The 19,470-nt window shown below is 43.2% G+C and overlaps 1 protein-coding gene across 2 annotated transcripts in view; it reads left to right on the top strand.

Annotated features, from left to right (window-relative positions):
• Positions 1 to 712: 712 nt before the first annotated feature.
• ADAM12 (ADAM metallopeptidase domain 12) overlaps positions 713 to 19,470 on the top strand; it is a 333,734-nt gene continuing 314,976 nt past the window's right edge. For both annotated transcript variants that reach the window (XR_008999055.1, XM_036898669.2), the window contains exon 1: positions 713 to 2,156. Coding sequence is in view for 1 of the 2 variants with exons in the window: in XM_036898669.2 (XP_036754564.2) it covers positions 2,069 to 2,156 (88 nt within the window). In the remaining variant the exon portion in view is untranslated. The remainder of the gene's footprint in view (positions 2,157 to 19,470) is intronic.

Raw genomic sequence — 19,470 nt, 5'->3', positions numbered from 1 at the left:
GGGGAAGGCATTGCATCAGCTCTTTAAATGCTCACCAGCACCTGGGAGGCGTGGCTTTTACTTTCACTTAACAGGTGCTGAGCCTGAAGCTCAGAAGTCACAGCTAAAGACAGTCACTGTCTGTGTCTTCACCATGCCGTGTGGCCTGGGGCCTACTTCTTGGTCCTGCCACCATGGGAAAGCTACTCACCTTTTATACATTGCAGTTTTCTCACCTACATATTCAGGATTTTAAAATGAAACAATGCATAGAAAGCATTTTGGCACAATACTCCCATGTGAAATATGTAATAATGTAGTTAACAAACCACTGGATGATTATGAAATAGGTAGAGTAACCAGCTCACACAGTGCAGTAGTCATGATTTATTAGTCTGTCCTATCGAACAGAAAAGTCTTTGAAGGCAAGAGGCATTTCACATTGAGGCTCTGCTGATGGCAGGAATGAATGGACAAAGAAGGCAGCAGAGGCATAGGCAGTAGGGCTGGGTTTAAACGGGGGGCTCAGACTGGGCCTTGTTTCCAGGTGGAGTGTTGAGATGTCCTGGCACCAAGAGGGGGTGCTTTTCTTTTTTTGAACAAAGGCCTGCACTTGGTTGAGAGGGTTGACCTGGTTCTTGGGAAGGAACACTGCAAAGACCTGGGGGTGGGAGGGAGACAGAATAAGTATCTTTCCAGTAGGAAGACGTTTTAAAGAGGGGAGTTTCCCCAAAGGGTGGCTTTCTGCCTCTTGGAATGGGTCTCTGTCAGACCTGGGGGACGCCACAGGACAGATAGCTAAGATTCGCACAGTGGAATCACCTGGGCTTTGAAAACTGCAGGCTCCGCCCATTTTAGGAGATTCTGAGTTAATCAGTCCGGGCAGGGGTGGTATTACTGCTTTAATCCTCCGGTTCTGCAGGTCCCCAAGATGGGAATCACCATCGCCCCCAAGGCGGGTGGTGGAAACCACCCCTGATGGATCCAGCGCTGGGCTCCAAGAGCGCCAAGTCCTGTTACAAAACCTGAGACTATGGCTCTGCCAGGCTGCCAAGCGGAGGAGGGAGCAGGATTCCCATTCACTTCACTGGTGTCTCCCAAACACCTGGCTCTTCCCGGCTCCGCGACCTGGAAACTCTCATTCCAAAGGCGTGGGAGGGTGCCCGGGAATCTGTATTTTTAAGAGGCAAACACAGATCGGGAAAGTTTGGGCAACACCGCCGGACACACTTTACTGAGTCTTTGCCGTGGAAAAGAAATGAGTCAACCCACCATCATAAAACCTAAAGCAATACAGCAAAAACGCAATGCCCAGAGGTCGCGTGCCTGCGAGTCCACGTTTATTTCTCAGGCCCGAGATGTCCGTTTGGGGGTTTAGGGGACGGGCCTGGGCTCCTGACAGCCTTCCAGACATGCTACCCACGTTCCGCGGGTTCCCGGCGAGCCGGGAGCGAGCCGCCGAGTCATCATTTCCAGCCTCAGACTGGAAAGCTGGACCGTGCAGCGCGTGTGCTCTTGGCAGCCGGGCGCCCCGGGCCCCGCGGCCACATCATCCTGGGGCGGGAGGTGCGCTCCGGACGCCTGCGCCGCCACCGAGCCACGTCTGTGCCGCCGGGGCGCATGGCCCTGGAGGCGCCCAGCCGCTAGCCGCCCGGTGGGCGAGCGCCGACCCGGGGCGGGACCCTGGCGGGCACCCCGAGCGGTCTCTAGGACCCGCGGGACGCCGCCGCCGGGCGGGGTGCGGGGAGAAGATAATTTGTTCCGTGGTAATGAGCACGGTGACTGTTGGCCGTGGATCCATTTCACAGGCCTGCCTTCTCTGCCTGACGATCTTCTCGTCGCCGGGCCAAGTCGGACAGTTTGCTCGTTTATTGCAACGGTCAAGGCCGGCTCGTGCCAGCACAGCGCGCGCGCGCACACGCACACACGGGGGAAAACTTTTTTAAAAAAATGAAAGCCTAGACTCGCTGCTCGGCGGCGCGGGCGCTGCGCGAGGCGTTCGCAGCCGAGTCCCTGCCGGGCGCCCGCCTGAGCTGGTGCAGCGCCCGCCGCCCGGCCCCGGGAGCTGCCGCGCCGCAGGCCCGCTCCCATGGCCGCGCGCCCGCCGCCCGCGCCCCCGGCCCGCGCCCTCCTGCTCGCCCTGGCCGCGGCTCTGCTGGCGCCCCCCGCCGCCCGCGGTAAGTCGCCGTCCCCCTGCACCTCGTGCGGTACTGGAGGGAGGGGGGTGCCGAGTGGCGGGGCTGCCCGGACCGGCGGCGCCCCCGGGCGAGTCTGCGGAGCCCAGGGGACGGGCTCAGGCGCGAGAGGCCGTCCTCCTCAGGTGCCAGGTCCTGGGGAAGGAGGGAGCGCTTGGCTGGGGGCCCCGCAGCCTGCAGCCGCCAGCGCGGAGCCCGGACGGCACAGCCTCGCGGCTGCCCCAGCGTCCCCTCCCCTCTCGGATGTCGCTGGGCAGGGCGGCTGTCTTGACAGTTACACGTGTCGCCCGCCTGGGATGATGCGCCTCGGATCATCTTACTGACCCTGTCCCTTAGTGAATCCCCCCACCCCAGGTTCTGGAGTAGGTCTCCTTCAAACTTATGCCCCCTCCAGGATACCCTCAGCGGGGTGGGGGTGAGGGGGCGCGCAGAGTCACGCAGGTGATGCACAGAACCACGCAGGCGGGTCCCTTCTCTGCAGGTGTGACTGCTGCGTGCCATAACGGTCTCCTTTTATTTTATTTTATTTTTTTTTAACTCTCTTACCTACTACAGCTTTCTAACCCTCGCTTCCTAGCTGTCAGCGGCGGCCAAATTTTAGCCGAATTTTTCCGCCTCCCTCCCCTCCCGTCAGTTTCCTGGCTATAAATAATAGCTTAAGTCAATCTTGTGTTAAGCGACAGCTCATTTCGAAGTTAAAGTGTGGGTATTATAGCTGTTTTACAGATTTAGATTTTCCCGAGTTGCATGTCCTTAACCTGACGCACCTGTGGATCCTTTCTTTTTGCGTAATGAGGACTCACCCAGCAGGTGCCTTTTAAAAATTCGGAAGCTTCCCGCGGTCGCCGTCGCTCTCTTTTTGCCGCTGGAGGCGCTGTGGGTCCATCAATGAGTGACTTGCCTTGGCCTCCGAATCTGCATTTCTATGGTTCCATGTAACAGATTGAGTTTTCAACAACTGGCCCCAATAAAGAACTGTTACCATTTTATGATACGTTTTGTTTTGCAATTGCCACTCCCCCCTACCCCCCTGCATCTACTGTAATGTGGCTAAAACCCAGCTCTTGTTAACATCCACACAGCAGAAGACCAATTTGGGAATTAATGATTAAATAAAAGGAGAGCACAGTGAAGAGGAAAGGAGAAAGCCAAGAAAGAATACTGCTGTTTAGTTAAGGATTCTAGGACCTGCAAATGAGAATAACAGTAGTCAAAAGTGCTTTGAAAGGCTTTTGTGCAAATTGGTCCTTTCGAGTGTTTTATTGAGAAAGAGCTTTTAAAAACTGAAGCAATCTCCAAGCGTGCCTGAGGTGGTCTTTAGCTTGGCAAATGCTCTATACACATAATCAGAAGTCCACTGAACATGGATGATGTTATAGTTTTCGAGGAAAATGTTTACTAAATCAAGCTAATAATGGGAAATTATTTCATGGAGGGGATGACTTCTGTTATTTTGTGACCATAGCTTTGGCGGAGAGAATTTCTCCTTAGAATGAATATAACTCAAAACAGAAAACCAGCTAAGCCTAATCACTCTGAATGGGTTACATGTTGTGATAGCTCAGAATTCATTGCTTGTGTATTCCGGATCTCCGTATCAAGTCTTAATCAGTGACCCAAATCATAGCATTGAGGTTGTTTAAAAATCCAAGTATATAATGAAACATTACTTTGTGTTGGCAAGAGAAAAGGAGGAATTACTGCTGGTTGAAGGCAGTTTATTCTGGGTTTTGTCTCTCTGTGTGTTACCAGAGCCCCAAATCAATTGCCTATGTGGTACCCTTCAGCATCTCAGCCCCCACAGGTCCAAAATAGAATCCTAAACCCTAAGCCCTCTACTGCTGAATCCATTCCTCTCCCCCAGCCTTCCCAACTCAGTAATAACACCCTCTGCTTCCCCAGATGCCTCATGCTGACACATGGTAAGTCATCCCTGAGTCATCCCTTTCCCTCCATAAGCCACTGACCTCCAGAACATATTCACATCCACCTACTTTCCTCCATTTCAAAGCCTGTCTTCCCCAACCCAGGCCACCCGTTTTTATTCCTTTTATCCCTTCTGCAGAAGCCTCTTATCCCTAGTGTAGTAGCCTCCTAACTAGTCTGCTGGCTTTCCCTCCTGTCCCTGTACAGAGTATTCTTCGCAAGACCACAGCCAAAGTCATCATTTTCAATCATGAGTTGGATCATGCTGGTTTCCTGTTTAAAAATCTCCAGTGGCTTTCCATGGCTAAGGAAAGAAAATCCAAACCTCTGAATAACCGGATCCCTGTTCTCCTCTATGATCTCCTTTCTTACCGTTCTCCCCCCTTGCTCACCCAGCCACACTGGCTTTTCTTCTTTCCAACTTTCCAATATAGTATTGCCATAAGTTTTGAAAAACAATATTTAATGTTTGCGCTTTGAATACCTTGCAAATATTGTTCACAGTTGAGCCACACAGTGTTTTATGGTTCCATTTCATCCCTCTTGCAACTTTCTGTTTTTTTTCCTAGCATTCATAATTGCTTTTTTTCTTTTAACTGTTTGCTTTGTTTCCAATCTCTTCATACCAATCTCTACATCCAAAGTTTCTGGGAGCACTATTAAATTCCTTTCAACATGATCAAACATCAGATAATCTATCCATTATTTATTTTTTCTTGGTGTTACCTCTTCTGGAGCCTTATATCCCCCTATTCCAATATAAACTGGTTACTTTTTAGGCATGTGGTACAGCTGTTGTCTCAGGACTGTTCTTATTACCAAGATGCTGGGAATTCTTCTTGCATCCTTCCTGTATTGGATCACCTGTTTTCTGAGTACCATAACTTTTTCTTTCTTAGTTTATTCCTTGTTTTTGTGGAGCACATCTTCTAGTAACTTCCTAAGGCAAGGTCTGTGGGAGGTAAAATTGTTTTGACAACCTGGTAGGAATGCTTTCAGCTTCAAATAACAGAAAACCTGACTACAGGCATACCTCAGATATATTGTGCATTCAGTTCTAGACCACCATAATAAAGTGAATAAAACCAGTCAAATGAATTTTTTGGCTTCCCAGTACATGTAAAAGTTATGTTTGCACTATACTGTAGTCTGTTAAGTGTGCAATGAAATGTCTAAAAAACAATGTATATACCTTAATTTAAAAATTCTTTATTGCTAAAAAGTGCTAACCATTATCTAAGCTGCCAGCAAGTCGAAATGGATTTACTGATAGAGGGTCTTGCCTTGAGGTTGATGGCTGCTGACTGATCAGGGTGGTGGTTACTGAGGGTTGGGGTGGCTGTGGCGATTTCTTAAAATAAGACAACAGTGAAGTCTTTTGCGTCAACTGATTCTTCCTTTCATGAACCATTTCTCAGTAGCACATGATGCATTTTACCCACAGAACTTTAAAAATTGGAGCCAGTGCTCTCAAATCCTGCTGCTGCTTTATCAATCAAGTTTATGTAATATTCTACCTAAATCCTTTGTCATTATTTCAACAGTCTTCACAGCACCTTCATTAGAAGTAGATTCCATATCAAGAACCTCATCTGTTAAAGTTTTATCATGAGGTGCAGCAACTCAGCCCCACCCTCAGGCTCCACTTCTAATTCTCCTTCTCTCCCTGTTTCCACCACATCCATAGTTACTTCCTCCACTGAAGTCTTGAATCCCTCAAACTCATCCATGGGGCTTTGAATCCCCTTTTTCCAAACTTCTGTGAATGTTGATATTTTGACCTCTTCCCATGAATCATGGATGTTCTTAATGGCATCTAGAATGTGAATCCTTTTCCAGAAGGTTTTCAACTTACTTTGTCCAGGTCCATCAGATGAATCACAATCTATGGCAGCTGTAGCCCTGTGGAATATATTTCTTAAAAAATAAGATATGAAAGTAAAAAATCACTCCTTGATTCACTGGCTGAAGAATGGATTTTGTGTTGGCCAGCATGAAAATGACATTAGTCATGTTGTAAATCTCCATCAGAGCTCTTGGATGACCAGGTACCTTGTCAACGAGCAGTAATAATTTGAAAGGAATCTTTTTTTGCTGAGCAGTATTTCTCAACAATGGGCATAAAACATTCATTAAACTCTGTTGTAAACAGATAAACTGTCATCTAGGCTTTGTTGTTGCATTTACAGAGAACAGGCAAAGTAGTTTAGGTTGATTCTTAAGGGCCCTAGGATTTTCAGAATGGTCAATAAGCATTGGCTTTAATTTGAAGTCACCAGCTGCGTTAGCCCCTAACAAGAGAGTCAATCTGTCTTTTGAAGCTTTGAAGCTGGGCATTGACTTCTCTTCTCTAGCTATGAAAGTCCTAGAGGGCATCTTTTTCCTACATAAGGCTATTTCATTTGCATTGCAGATCTGTTGTTTAATGTGGCAACCTTCATGACTTCCGTCGATCTTCTGGATAACTTGTTGTAGCTTCTGCACCAGCACTAGCTGCTTACTTTGCACATTTATGTTACGGAGACAGCTTCTCCCCTGAAACCTCATGAACCAACCTATGCTCGCTTCAGACTTTTCTTCTGCAGCTTCCTCACCTCTCTCAGCCTTCACAGAAGTGAAGAGAGTCAGGGCCTTGCTCTGGATTAGGCTTTGGCTTAGAGGAATGTTTTGCTGGTTCGATCTTCTAACAGACCACTCAAACTTTCTCCATATCAGCAGTAAGGCTGTTTCTCTCTCTCTTATCATTTGTGTATTCACTGGAATACCGCTTTTAGTTTCCTTCAAGGATTTTTCCTGTGCAGTCATACCTTGGCTCACTGTTTGGTCCTACAGGCTTAGCTTTCAGCCTGTCTCCACTTTCAACATAAGTGCCACTTAGCCCTCCTCCCTAAGCTTGATCATTTCGAGCTTTTGATTAAGTGAGAGACATGTGACTCTTCTTGTACTTGAACACTTCAAGGTCATTGTAGGGTTACTAACTGGCCTGATTTCAATATTGTTATGTCTCAGGAAATAGGGAGGCCTGGGGACATGCAGAGATAGGAATGGCTGACCCACACACATTTACAAATTAAGTTCAGTCTTCTATGGGCGTGATATGTGGTGCTCCCAAATAATTGCAATAGTAATGTCAAAGATCACTAATCACAAATAACCATAACAAATATTATAATAATGAAAAAGTTTGAAACATCTTGAGAATTGCCAAAATGTGACACAGAGACATGAAGTGAGCAAATGCTGTTGGGGAAATGATGCTGATAGACTTATTCAACTGCAGGGTTGCTGCAAGCCTTCAATTTGTAAAAAATGAATTATCTGTGAAGCACAATAAAGTGAAGTGCAATAAAATGAGGTATGCCTGTACAGAAATCTTTTAAAAGTTTTTTTTTTTCTTTACCTTTGTATAACAAGTGGTTGTGAAGTAAGCCATGTATTAGCTGGTATAGCAGGTCGCAGATACTGTCAGGGACCCAGGCTCTTTTGTTTTTATCTGCCAGACTTACTTGCTGACCTTTGCCTTTGTGTTTTACTGCCTCATGGTCCCATGATGGCTGCTATACCTGTTGGCATTATATTTGCATTCCAGGGAGTAATAGGGCAGAAGAGGCAAAAAGCAGAGCTAGCCAAATCAGTTTAGTCAGGAAAACAGAAACATTTCCAGAAATCTTTGTAGCAGATTTTCTTTTGGCCAGACCATGATAGGGCCACTGCTAACTGCAAGGAAGGATAGAAAAGTAAATATTTCTAGCTGTACACTTTGGTGTTTCAAACAAAACAAAGTTCTGTGAGTAAGAAAAGAAGGTTGGAGTGTCTGCCATACTTTGCATATAAATATGTATATACTAGTCTTCATTGCTAGTTTGTTTAGGTATGAAATTCCAAGGGGGAAGTCTTATTTCCTCAGTATTTTATAAGTCATTTTTTCATTGTCTCTATGTCTGTCATTGCTTGAGAACTTGATGACATTCTTTCAATCCTTTAAATGTAGCCTGTTTTTCTGTCTGGGACTTTTATCATCTTTTATCTCTAGTATTTATGCATTCATGGTGATTTGCTTTAGCTAGGTCTTATCTGTACTCATTCTAGGAACTCAGCCCTTTCAGTTTGAAGATTCATGCTGTAAAGTTTCTAGGATACTTTCTTGTATCATTTCTTCAATTCTTTCTCCCTCTTTTTATCACACTTTTTCTGAATATACCTGCTATTAGCTGTATATCTCAACCTCTTGAAAACATCCTCTAATTTTTTTAATTCTATTTTTCATCTCTCTGCTTTTGTTCTGCTTTCTGGGAGAATTTAATTTCATTGTCCAACACTGCTATTTGAGTTATTTACTTCTGCTACAGATATTTAATGTTTCTTGATCTGTGAATATTCCCCTATTTTGTGGGTATGTTTTCTGTTTTTTTATAATAGGTGCAAGATTTATGTGAACTCTTGGAGTGTATTAATTTTTCTTTATTAAGCATTCTTTTGCTTGCCTCATTCTCATTGCTAATTCTGAGATTCTTCCCCACCCCTATTTGTTATGGTCTCTCACTTTCTTCAAATGTCTGAATTTAGGCTTTATGTTTATAATTAATGAGGAGACAGTGAAAAGGTGATTGAAAGTTCTGTGTGCTTCAAAAAAGCACATGTTTCTTTGCAGAAGACTTCATATGTTACTGTCCATGTCTTTTTTTCTTAGGCTGGTTGGTTTCCCCAAAGAAGCATCCTGTAGCCTCCTGCTGAGAAGAGGGAAGCCTGGCTAGAGGGTCTGTAAGCTGAGCAAGAGAAATGGGGTTAAAGTGGGTAACTCTCCCTTAAGTGTGCTCTACTTTCCTTTTGCTTTTTAATCAATCCTTTTGTTTTCAGTTTGGTACCTGTCTATCCCTGTCTCACTCTCAGCTGTGCCTAGCATCATTGAAGACAGAACTTCTCAGCTTTAGTGTCTCCAGTACATCTAGTCTCTCGGAGAGGGTGGACAGTCACCTAGCTCTGCTGGCTTTGGAAGGGACGTAGGGCTATAATTTCTCTTTGGATATTCTTTCAGCCCAGCCTGTACTGGCTGTCAGAGGAGACCAATACCTCCCATTCGCAAGCCCTTCTGGGCTTCTGCTCACCCATCTTACCTTCTTGATGGTTTCTCTCCTTTCCAGGCAACAGGGTTCCAGATGGCTCTTCTCTGCTATGTAGGTAACCATTCATCTCTCCTCTTCCATCTTCCACGGCCTTGTTGCTCACTCTGTTGTCTTCTCTCTCATTCTTTATTATTATTGTTGTTGTTATTCTTTCTTAGTGTTGGGTTTCAGGAGGCAGAGCACATAAATACTTATGGGTCTGCCATATACATTTAGAAGTCACCCCGTGATTTTTTATTACCATGCCCTACATACAGGCATGTTTTCTTTCTCTCATTTGTCATTTGGCTCCTTCTATTCCTTCCTGTGGAAACAAAAATTACAAAAATTAGATCCTTCTTAAAGTGTTTAAAAACTTTCTTTTAAAAATCTGTAAATACTCAAAGTCAACATATATCTAACTAGATAGATATTGCAGCTGTGGGAACTGTAAAGTGTTTTTAGGAATGCAACTACTTCATGTAAAGAAGGTAAGCGTATTTCTTCCTGGTGTAGATGATGCCATAATGAACTAATTAAAATTGCAAAAAAATAATTTGTTTTTGTATCAATGTTCTAGAGGCCTTTTAAAGCTAAGTTGTTCCTGCAGTATCTGTAATTTACAAAGACAGGTGTGAGAAACATTTTCAGATGTTTCTTCTGTACCAAATGGCTAGCCCTATAGCCCTTTGGCTGTTTGCCCACTGGGAGGTGTTATTATGTAGCTCTGTAGTACAATTCTTTAATTATCAGCTTTCTGGGATTGAGAAAGTGAAATTGATATAATCTAGACAGAATATTTCAGGAAATAGTTCCTGTGAATTCATAGTAGCTGCTTCTTTATGTGTGTTTGTTTAGCATTTTAAGAAACCTGAAGTTTTTATACTAGCACATAGTTATGTAACAAGGGATTTATTGAGTGTTTTGGTGCCAAGAGTTGTTCTAAGATCTTTGCAGGCACTGCTCACACACTCCTTGTAGAAAAACCTTGCATTTGGCCCTATTATCGTCCTCCTTCTACAGAGGAGGACACCATGGCCTCAACAGTACTTATTTGCTAAGTGGCCAGTGCAGTGCTATCTCTAAGCTATCTCATGACAAGGACCAGGTCTTAACCTAGCCATGATAAACATTTTATAATCTATGTACTCTTTGTTTAGAATAATTGTGACATCTACAGCAATGAGATTATAATTTGGTTTGGTTTTATACAGACTGGGAATGCAGTCAAATAAGCTTTATTGACTTGCATTACCAATCATCTCAATCACTGACCTACATTACCAGTGGTCCCAGTCATTGCTAACTGAATGTGCACCCTGGATCTCATGGCTTCTGGCCAGCTGCTCTTTCAGTCCTCATGCTTATTCCAGCTCATTTTTCATTCTACTTCCTTGTGTCCTATTTAGTACCCAATATACCTTGCCTCCAACTGATAGATGGGATGGAGAAGCCAAGTAATTCAGCATCATATTGATATTTTTTATCCTTTAAGCTTTTATGTCATCCCAAGGCTATAGTAAGAGCTCAGCTTCTAGGCAACTGCTTAAAAAATTGGGTGGTCTCATCAGACTAACTCTGGCCCCTCTGTCTGTCTACCTCCTGGAAGCTTTGTCCGCTCCAATCAGTTTAGATGATCCATTCTTGTAACTGTTGATATGTCCTGACATGTCTTCCCCTCAGCAGGACGTGGTAAGCACAGGTCTACAATTTGACCCTAAGATTTCTTGTATTTTGTGCTTTGCTATATTTGTAATTAAAGCCAGGATAGGGGTTAAGCATTTCTCATGAGATCTATGCTCACGTGAATCCGGATATCATCTGAGAACCTGGTTTCGCTTTTGTGTTTCTGTGTTTTAAATCGTGGATTTTTTGGTTATGGTTTGGGGATTGTAGAGTCTGTGTTATGTCTTAAAGTGCAGCTGTGTTCCCGTTTATGGAGTAGGTGTATTCCTGAAGTAGGCATACTAAAGACAATTTCTAAACTAAAATAATTCATTTTAGCCAGTTTCAGTATAATTTGAGGTATGATCTTGAAAAAGATCATGATTAAAGAAGAATTTGGCCCCCATCATCCATTCTCTTATAAGACGTGAAATATTTTAGGAGTTGAAAAAAAGGATGGAGAACCAGTTAACAGCCATATTATTGCCCATCAGATTTTACTTTTACTATAGACACTTCAGAATTTATAAAATTTAAAGGTGGAAAATGTTAAAGATCTATTTATAACAATCTCCTATTTTTCCTATGTATCCCATGCTTGCTTCCACTGCAGAAGCAACCACTATTCCAAAGGTCGTGGGTTTGCAGGTATAGACATCCCCTTAATCAATATTTGATATTACTTTTGTATTTAAATATTATTTAAATGGTCCTCTGCTCTATACAACAGCCTTCTGCAATTTGCTTTTTAAAAAATCAATATATTTTAAAACTCTTATGTTGACACATGCACTTGCTTTATTCCTTTTAATTGAATGACTAAACCATAAATGGTGCCTTCCTCTACTGATGAATACCTGTTTTCCCCACCTTTGTGATATTGCAGTGATGTAAGGATACTTGGGCCTCTGGCCTTACATACAGGTTTGAGCTCTAGGGATCTATTACAAATGAATTGTTCAGTTACACAGTATGCCAACTTTCTATTCTATTGCTTTCTAAACTGGTTGTACCAATTTATATGCATACTTGCATACTTGTTCTCTAACAAGTTCTGGTTACCCACGTTTTCATAAATACTTGGCATTTTTGACAATTAATGTTGCCAAGCTGGACATGAGATATTTCATTGTTTAGATTGGCATTTTCCTGATTACTAGAGACTCTAAGACTCTTTTTTATGTGTTTATATTCTTTGTGTTTCTTCTTTGAATTATTCTTCTCATTGGTCCATTTTTCCTTTTTCTTTGGTGTAAGAAATCCTTCTCTCTTTCCTGAACTGCAAAAGAGTGTTGGATTCATTTACTAAGATTTTAGCTCCTGTAGGGCAATGTTCATAACGCACATCAGTCTCTGATTTTCCTGTCTCTCATGTCTTTGTTTAGTTTCATTCAAAAGCTATGTGACTAGCCTGATGAAGGGAGATAGGGGGCTTTACGTTTTCTCTATTCTTTAGATTCTGTCTCTTTCATCTACTTTGGAGTGTATGCCACTGTTCTGTGGCTCTCTTTTTCTGTTGAAAGCTTAGCACTTTCATTTTCAATCACCCTTCTCTTCCTTTACATCCACGAAAAGTGGTTTCCCCCTATTACCGCTCTCACTGTTGCACCTATCTTGTTTTTAGTTTTGTGTCTTCATCCAGTCTGACACAGTCTATAACTTGCATTATGATATCTTTGGTTACTAAGTTATTTAGACACATTTTGGTTGGTATGTATATGGGTGTGTGAGTGTGTGTTTTACTTTCCCAATGCTGGAGTAGGCTGGTTATCTTTTTTATTGACACCTGATTTTATGGCACTGGTGTCAAAGAAAGTGATCTGTGTCCTCTTGATTCATGTATTTGAAAATTTTCTTTATGAGCTATAAGACATGGTTAGTTTTTGTAAAAATTATGTGTGTGTTTGAAAATGTGCTGAGTGTTGGGTATAGGGTTCTAGATATGTCAGTCAGATTAAAGCTTGATAACTGATGTCAGCTCTTACAACGAGTATTTTTTGTGCAGTATTTCTAAGAGAAGTTTTAAGTAATGTAATCATGGATTTTCCATTTCTCCTTATAATTATGTCAGGTTTTGCATTATATGTTTTGAGGTTAGTGTGTTGACTTAGTTAGTGTGTTCAGATTTGTATAAGATAAATTGTACTCTATCAGTCTTCTTTTGGTTAGTATTTTTCTGGTATATTTTTTCCTATATCTTTACTTTCAATTTTTCCATGTTATTATATTCACACCTTATGTATCATAAAATATGTCTGGATTTTTAAGACTTTATAATTGCTATTTTTTAACCAACTCATCTCATCCACTCATATTTATTGTGACTTGATTATTTTGAACTCTTCCTCCACTTTTTCTCTGTCTACCACTGGTATTTTCAGATACCTTTCTGCCTTTTCTGCCTCTCATTATATTGCTGAAGGATTATTTACATTTGCTTCTCTTCAGTTCTGTTATTTTAGAGGTGATTGATCTGTTTCCACATTTCGAGTAGTATCGCATTTGCACTTCAGGTAACAAAGTATAAAGGCAGTGGGTATTTCTGACCTCCCCCCAAACAGTGCTGTGGGCTGAGAACGTTTTAATGCCTTTTGTCACTCTCCCCGTTTATCATTATTGTGGTGCAGCATGTTAGTTCTACCATTTGGAAACACATCTCTCATCAGGAAAGTAGTAGGGGGGGTAGGCTTTGTAATAGTCCAGCTTGTTTCAATTTATTCCGTGTAACCAGTTCCTTTTTTCCATCATGGCTTCTTGCAAACCATTTCTGCCTCCTGGATTTGGTCTGCTGCTTATCAAAGGAGTATTCCATTGAAGATCTATGAGTAGCAGGTACTCTGTATTTGTTTGCCTGAAAAATGTTTGTTTTCTCTTTCCTATGGATGTTAGGTTAGCTAAGTATAGGATTCTAGATTGACAGTTACTGTATTTTAGCATATAACTGTATACTGGCCTCTACTGTTACTCTTGAGACACCTTTAGTAGAATGATTGCTCCTTTGTACAAAACCTGTAGTTCTCTGGTTGCTTGTAAGATTGTTCTTTGTTTTTTTGTGGTTCTGTAGCTTTATTGTGTTTTTCGATATGGATTTATGTTTAATTTTTCTATCTGTGGCCTTGCTATATTTTTATGAATCCGATCAGTTATAGAAAATTCTTTGCCATTATCTCTTCACTTACTTTCATTTGCATTTTCTCTATTACCTTCTTTGTAACTTTGATTATATGTAAGTGGACTTTATTCTGTCATCCTGCTTTTAGTGTGTCTTTACCGTTCTGCCTTATATTCTGGGTGATGTCTCCAAGTCAAACTTCCTTCTCATAATTCTCTCTTGAGCTGTGTCTAAATGGGTGTATAAGCCATCCATGGATTTTGCATTTCATAATGCCGTTTTCATTGATAGAAGCTTTATTTGGTCCTTTTTCAAACCTGCTAGATCTTTTACAAACAATGTCCTTTCCTTACTTTCCATTATGGTTTCTATGTGTGCTTCTTTGTCTTTAAAACTTTTGGATATATCTATATGTTGTTATGTCTTTCCAATTATTCTATTACCTCTATGTCTTGGAATGCTGAATTTGTATTGTCACAGGCTACCTCTTCTAATGCCTTGCAATTTTGAATTGTGAGCTCATTTTCTGTTTTATTACCTCTATCACCATCTGCTCTGTGGGAGGTCTACACACCTTGGATTATGAAAGGCTGAGTGGAGCAGTCTGTTTACTTGTGATAGGTGTTTGAAGGATTTCACTCATCTGAGCCCATTTTTATATTAATTTTTCAGTTGGGAAATTTTTACACTACATGGTTGTTGTAATTTTGGTCTCCACACCCATATGGCAAAGGCTTGAAGTTTTGATTTTTGGGGGGACACTCCCTAACTAATCCTTACAGACTTTCTGGGAGACACAGATACTTTTCAGTTCCCCTAGGGCATTCAGTAGAGTTTTCTTGCCCCTTGAACTTGGGAAGACTGCCCTGCAGGGTCCCAGCATTATGCAAGGGTCTCATCTCCAGTTCCCCACCTCCTATGTTTGAGATTTTACCTCCATCATTCAAATTACAGTTCCTTGACTGAAAACCCCCATCTGCTGGGGCTCCTGGATTTCCATGGCATCGGTGGTGTGTGAACGCTCTGGCTATGAATTCCCTTTTTATTTATGGGTCCTGGTAATTTCCTTTCCAGTTTAGTTGCGTGTGTACTATAAAAATGTCACATTTTATTTAGCATTTTTATGTGTTTGTAGTGGGAAGGTTTACTATGTGCATCAGCTCAGCCCACCATGCTTTCAGAACTAGGAGTCCCCAACCTTGATTCTTTGGTTCTCTTAGTCAATACATTGATTTACCTACTATAATTCCAGATTTGTGCCAGGAGCTGGGGATATGCTTCTGAGAAAAAAAAAAAGATACAGATCCTCACCTCCTGGCATGTCGAGTGAGTGGATCTTAAAGATGTACAGAGCATGCCCTGAACCCACCTGGCATCCTGGCTCCCGGTTTCCAATACTCCAGAAACTCAGTCAGAGAGGCGCGTCAGCTGCTTTCCTGTTGGCTTGCTAGGCTTTGCCTGGACAGCTGCAGGGGTGAGATGTGCTAATGATGGGGCCAAGTGGAGCTTTGGGGGTGAGGCCATCAGCTGTTCCCATCTCCTCCTGGCTGAGGCGGAACGAGAACAGCTGGGGAACTAGGCGGTGACTCCCAGAAGCTGCTCCTCTGCCAGTGGAGGTGTCAGCAGAATTCCATTCATGTGAGCCTTGCAGGAGTGTATGTTGAATTTGTTCCGTGCTTTAAGATTCTCCCATACATACGAAAATTGTATAACAGGGTAAGCCAGTGATTGTAGCACTCATCTGTGTGTCTTTGTAACTTTGGAATGAATGGTATGATCCCATAGACAGTGATTTGTCTACTGATTTATCTAGAGAAATCTGATGCCTGATTTGTCACTAAAATTTGGATGTAGTCTACTCAATTCATTAAGTTTTACTTCCAGTTTCTTAGTAGCAAACGTCTGTTCCTTCAAGCATAATATACTCAGCTGCAAATAGATGGTCCTCCTGAAACTTCCTCTCACAGTCACATATATTTCAGTCTCTTTTCTCTGCCCACCCTACAAAAGTGCTTTTCAACCTTCTTTCTTACTCAGCACAGCTGAGGACCAAGCCATCAGTTATAGGGGCTCAATAAGAAAGTGATTTTATAAAGGGCAGAAGGGACAGTTGGATAGGGTATAGTTTGAAAGGCCAAGTCAGGACAGTTGTTTTACAGCATTAAAAAATCCCAGATTGAAGTTTCTGCTCCTCTTATGCACATAAATGATACCAAATAATGCCATTTCTTTAACTTACCTCCCCTGATGTCACTTCTGTGTGGATCCAGTGAGTTGAGAGTGCTGCGTGCTCTGCTCCGTAGTGATGCTGTCGTTAGGGGGCTGGGATCCCGGCCAGAATGGGTGTGAGCAGGCCTGACCCTGAGTCCTGGCTTGGCCTCCTCCAAACTGCGTGACCTTGAGGAACCTACTGACTTTCTGAACCTCAATTTCCTTATTTCAAAACAATAAGGATATAGCCTACCTCGCTAGGTGTTGAGAGCATTGAATGATGGGAATGCTTGGCAAAATGTTTTGTAATTGGAGTTCTGTTCCTCCCTTCAGATTGGGGTGGGGGCACAGTACCACTGTTTGCTTGTGCTTGGGAGGCACAGAGTTCTCAGCATCCATGAGCCACTCTCCCCTCCTGCCCGTGGCAGTTCACGTTAGTCCCACAGGTCACCAGAAGGGCAGCAGAGGTTTGGGAGAGCAGGACAGCTCTGTTCCTTGTCCTCCAACTTTACATCTCATGTTTCAGTCTGTTTTTATTGATCTTGGGTTAGGGTATCTCTTTATTAACCAGGACTGTTTGAGGTTGTCCTAAAAACAGCAACTCTTTCAAATATCGCTTAGTTACAGCAAACCAAATGGTTATTCATTTCCTTTTTCACCACCCTTGGGAGCATACGGTGGGCTGGGCACGAAGGCTGGAGAAAGCACAAATGATGCCAGCCACCCAGGCCCAGGCATGAATTTTTCCCACCCCCCAGCTTCCATTGGCTTCATGAGAGAGGAGTTTGAGAGGAGGACTGAGAGTAGAATTGCAAGGAAAATGAAATAAAAAGTGCCCATCAGGGCACTGGTAGGAGTTAGTAAGAATTGCTATAGAAACAGGAATCTTTTACATCTTGTGGGTGAAGCATATATGAAAGCTCTTAACTTGTGTGTTAATTACCAATTAGAGGGTATGATATGATTGCAGTAGTGCGGCCAGGTAGAGGCTCTGCATCCTTGCGGTTCCAGTCAGTGCAAATTTAGACCATTCCACAGTCTGACAAAACATTCCGCTCTGAGACTAACGATTTATAGAAAAAATAAGTAAATGAAAAGATGTATCTCCCCCACAGCCAGGATTGTTTAGCTCCTGAATCTTAAACTGTTGGTTCTGGCTACCCTTTCCTGAGCTGCAAAGAAGCAAATTAATTTTCAAAAATGTCTGCTCAGTCTTAGTTGAGCACATTGCCAGCTCAGCTAAGGAGCAACTCAAGGGCTCCTGGTTGCAGCAGTACTTGTGCACCTGCACAACGGGGTTCCCCACAGCAGCAGCTCTTACTCCGGGGGGACAAGGAAGGAATCCCAGAAGGGAGGCCTTGCCCTGGCGGTTTCTGTGCACCAGCAGCGTTCCAAGAGCTCATGTGCCTTCTCAGTCCATCCCGACCATGCACCTGGAAGGTAGACACTACAAATGCTGTCTTTTCCAGAGGTAAAAGCCAAGGTTAGGAAGTTGTGCAAGGTCACACCACGAGCAGGTCGGCGCAGCCAAGTTGCACATGAAGTGCTGTGCAAGTAGGAAATACGGACTCACAGTGACAGCAGTGACACCAGCAAGGAGCCTAACATTCAGCGGGCACTGGGAGTTCTTTACACAAATCCTCCCTTTGAAATATTAACTACAGCCCTGGGATGTCTGTGCTGTTATTATTTCCTTTTTTACAGATGAAGGAGCTAAGGCATAGAGACTTTGCAATTTGCATTTTATAAGAGGCTGAGCCGCAGACTGTTGATTTCAGAGCCCAGGTGGTAAGCCACTGGGCTACCATGGAAAGAACCGTGACTTCCAAGTGCCCTTTCTAATTTGGAACCCTTCACAACTATCTATCTTGCATTGATCTTGGGGTATCAGGGTTTCCAGGAAGACATGGAGGTAGAATAGTATGAGACTTTGACTGTGTAGATCCCTTAGGCTTCTCCTGGGAGTGGGTCCTGACCTTCAGGGACTGACAGGAAAGAAAGGACTAGGAACCCATTTTCAGGGCTCAGCCTCTTTGACCCTTTGTTTCTGCAATAAAGGAACACGTGGACTTAACTAAAATATGTTAACTAAATAAGAAATTTACTGTTTAATAATGAAGGCACTGTCCCCTGTTCTTTCTTGAAGATAAAATACAGGCTTTACCCTAATCACTTTTATCCATGATGGCTGTAGCAAATATTTAAACTATAAATGTACATTCACGAGCATATTAGTCATCTATTGCTGTGTAACACATTACCACAACTTGGTGGTTTAGAAATGCATTGATGACCTCAGAGCTTCTGTGGGTCAGGAATATGGGCTCATCTTAGCTGGATCCTCTACATCAGCTTTGCTCAGGGGCTGCATTTAGGTGTCAGCAGGGCCAGGCTCTCATCTGAAGGTTGGACTGGAGACGGATCCACTTCCAAGCTCACGGGGGTATTGGCAGAATTTTGTGCCTTGAGAGCTGCTGGGCTGTGGGTCTCCGTCCCTAGCTGGCCGTTGGCAGGATGATTTCCCTAAAAAGCGGGCCTCTCCAACATGGCAGCTTGTGTCAGCAAAGCAAGCTTGTTCATAAGGCAATGGAGTCAGCTAGAAAGTCTAGAGGCACAGGTTTTGGCAATCTAACCATGGAAATACCGCTGTATTATATTGGTTAGAAGCAAGTTACCAGTCAGCTCCCCTCAAGGGGAGAGATTAAGAGGTTATGTGAGGACATGAGCACCGGGAGGCAGGGTCTCCAGGAAGCGTGCTCAGAGCACTCTGCATGCTGCGTTCCAGCACTCACCACATTGTAATCATCTCTGCCTTTGTGGGTGGAGTTTCAGCTCTGTAGTAACAGAGCCCGTATCACCTTCCTCTGCAGTGTCCCCAGCACTTGGCGCATCACAGCTGCTCAATGAATATGATTGACGAGTGAACGGTCCTGCTTCACATCCTGCTTTTTCTTTCCAGCAACTGTGCTCGTGAAAGCTCTACCCTGTGATTAAATGTTGCATGACTTTCCACGTAAATGCACGAGCACACTTGGGAATCTTTTTTAAAAAAGACCGTGTTTCCTGATGTCTAGTGTAGGGAGGGAGTTAGTACGTGAATGCTCCAAAAGAAACATCTCTAGGTAATGCTATGCAACTCTACTTTGAATGCTATTTTTATATTGGGTAGAAAATGCGAGCTGATCATTTAATAAAAATTGGAAGAGGTCTCTCCCAATTGTGGCTTATTCCTGGGATCTTCCTGGGAAGCACACAGATGGAGGCTGGGTGTTAATGACTG

The sequence above is a fragment of the Manis pentadactyla genome, chromosome 8 (genome assembly GCF_030020395.1).
Source record: "Manis pentadactyla isolate mManPen7 chromosome 8, mManPen7.hap1, whole genome shotgun sequence".
Classification (NCBI taxonomy): Eukaryota; Metazoa; Chordata; class Mammalia; order Pholidota; family Manidae; genus Manis; species Manis pentadactyla.
This window is presented reverse-complemented; position numbering and strand designations above follow the sequence as displayed.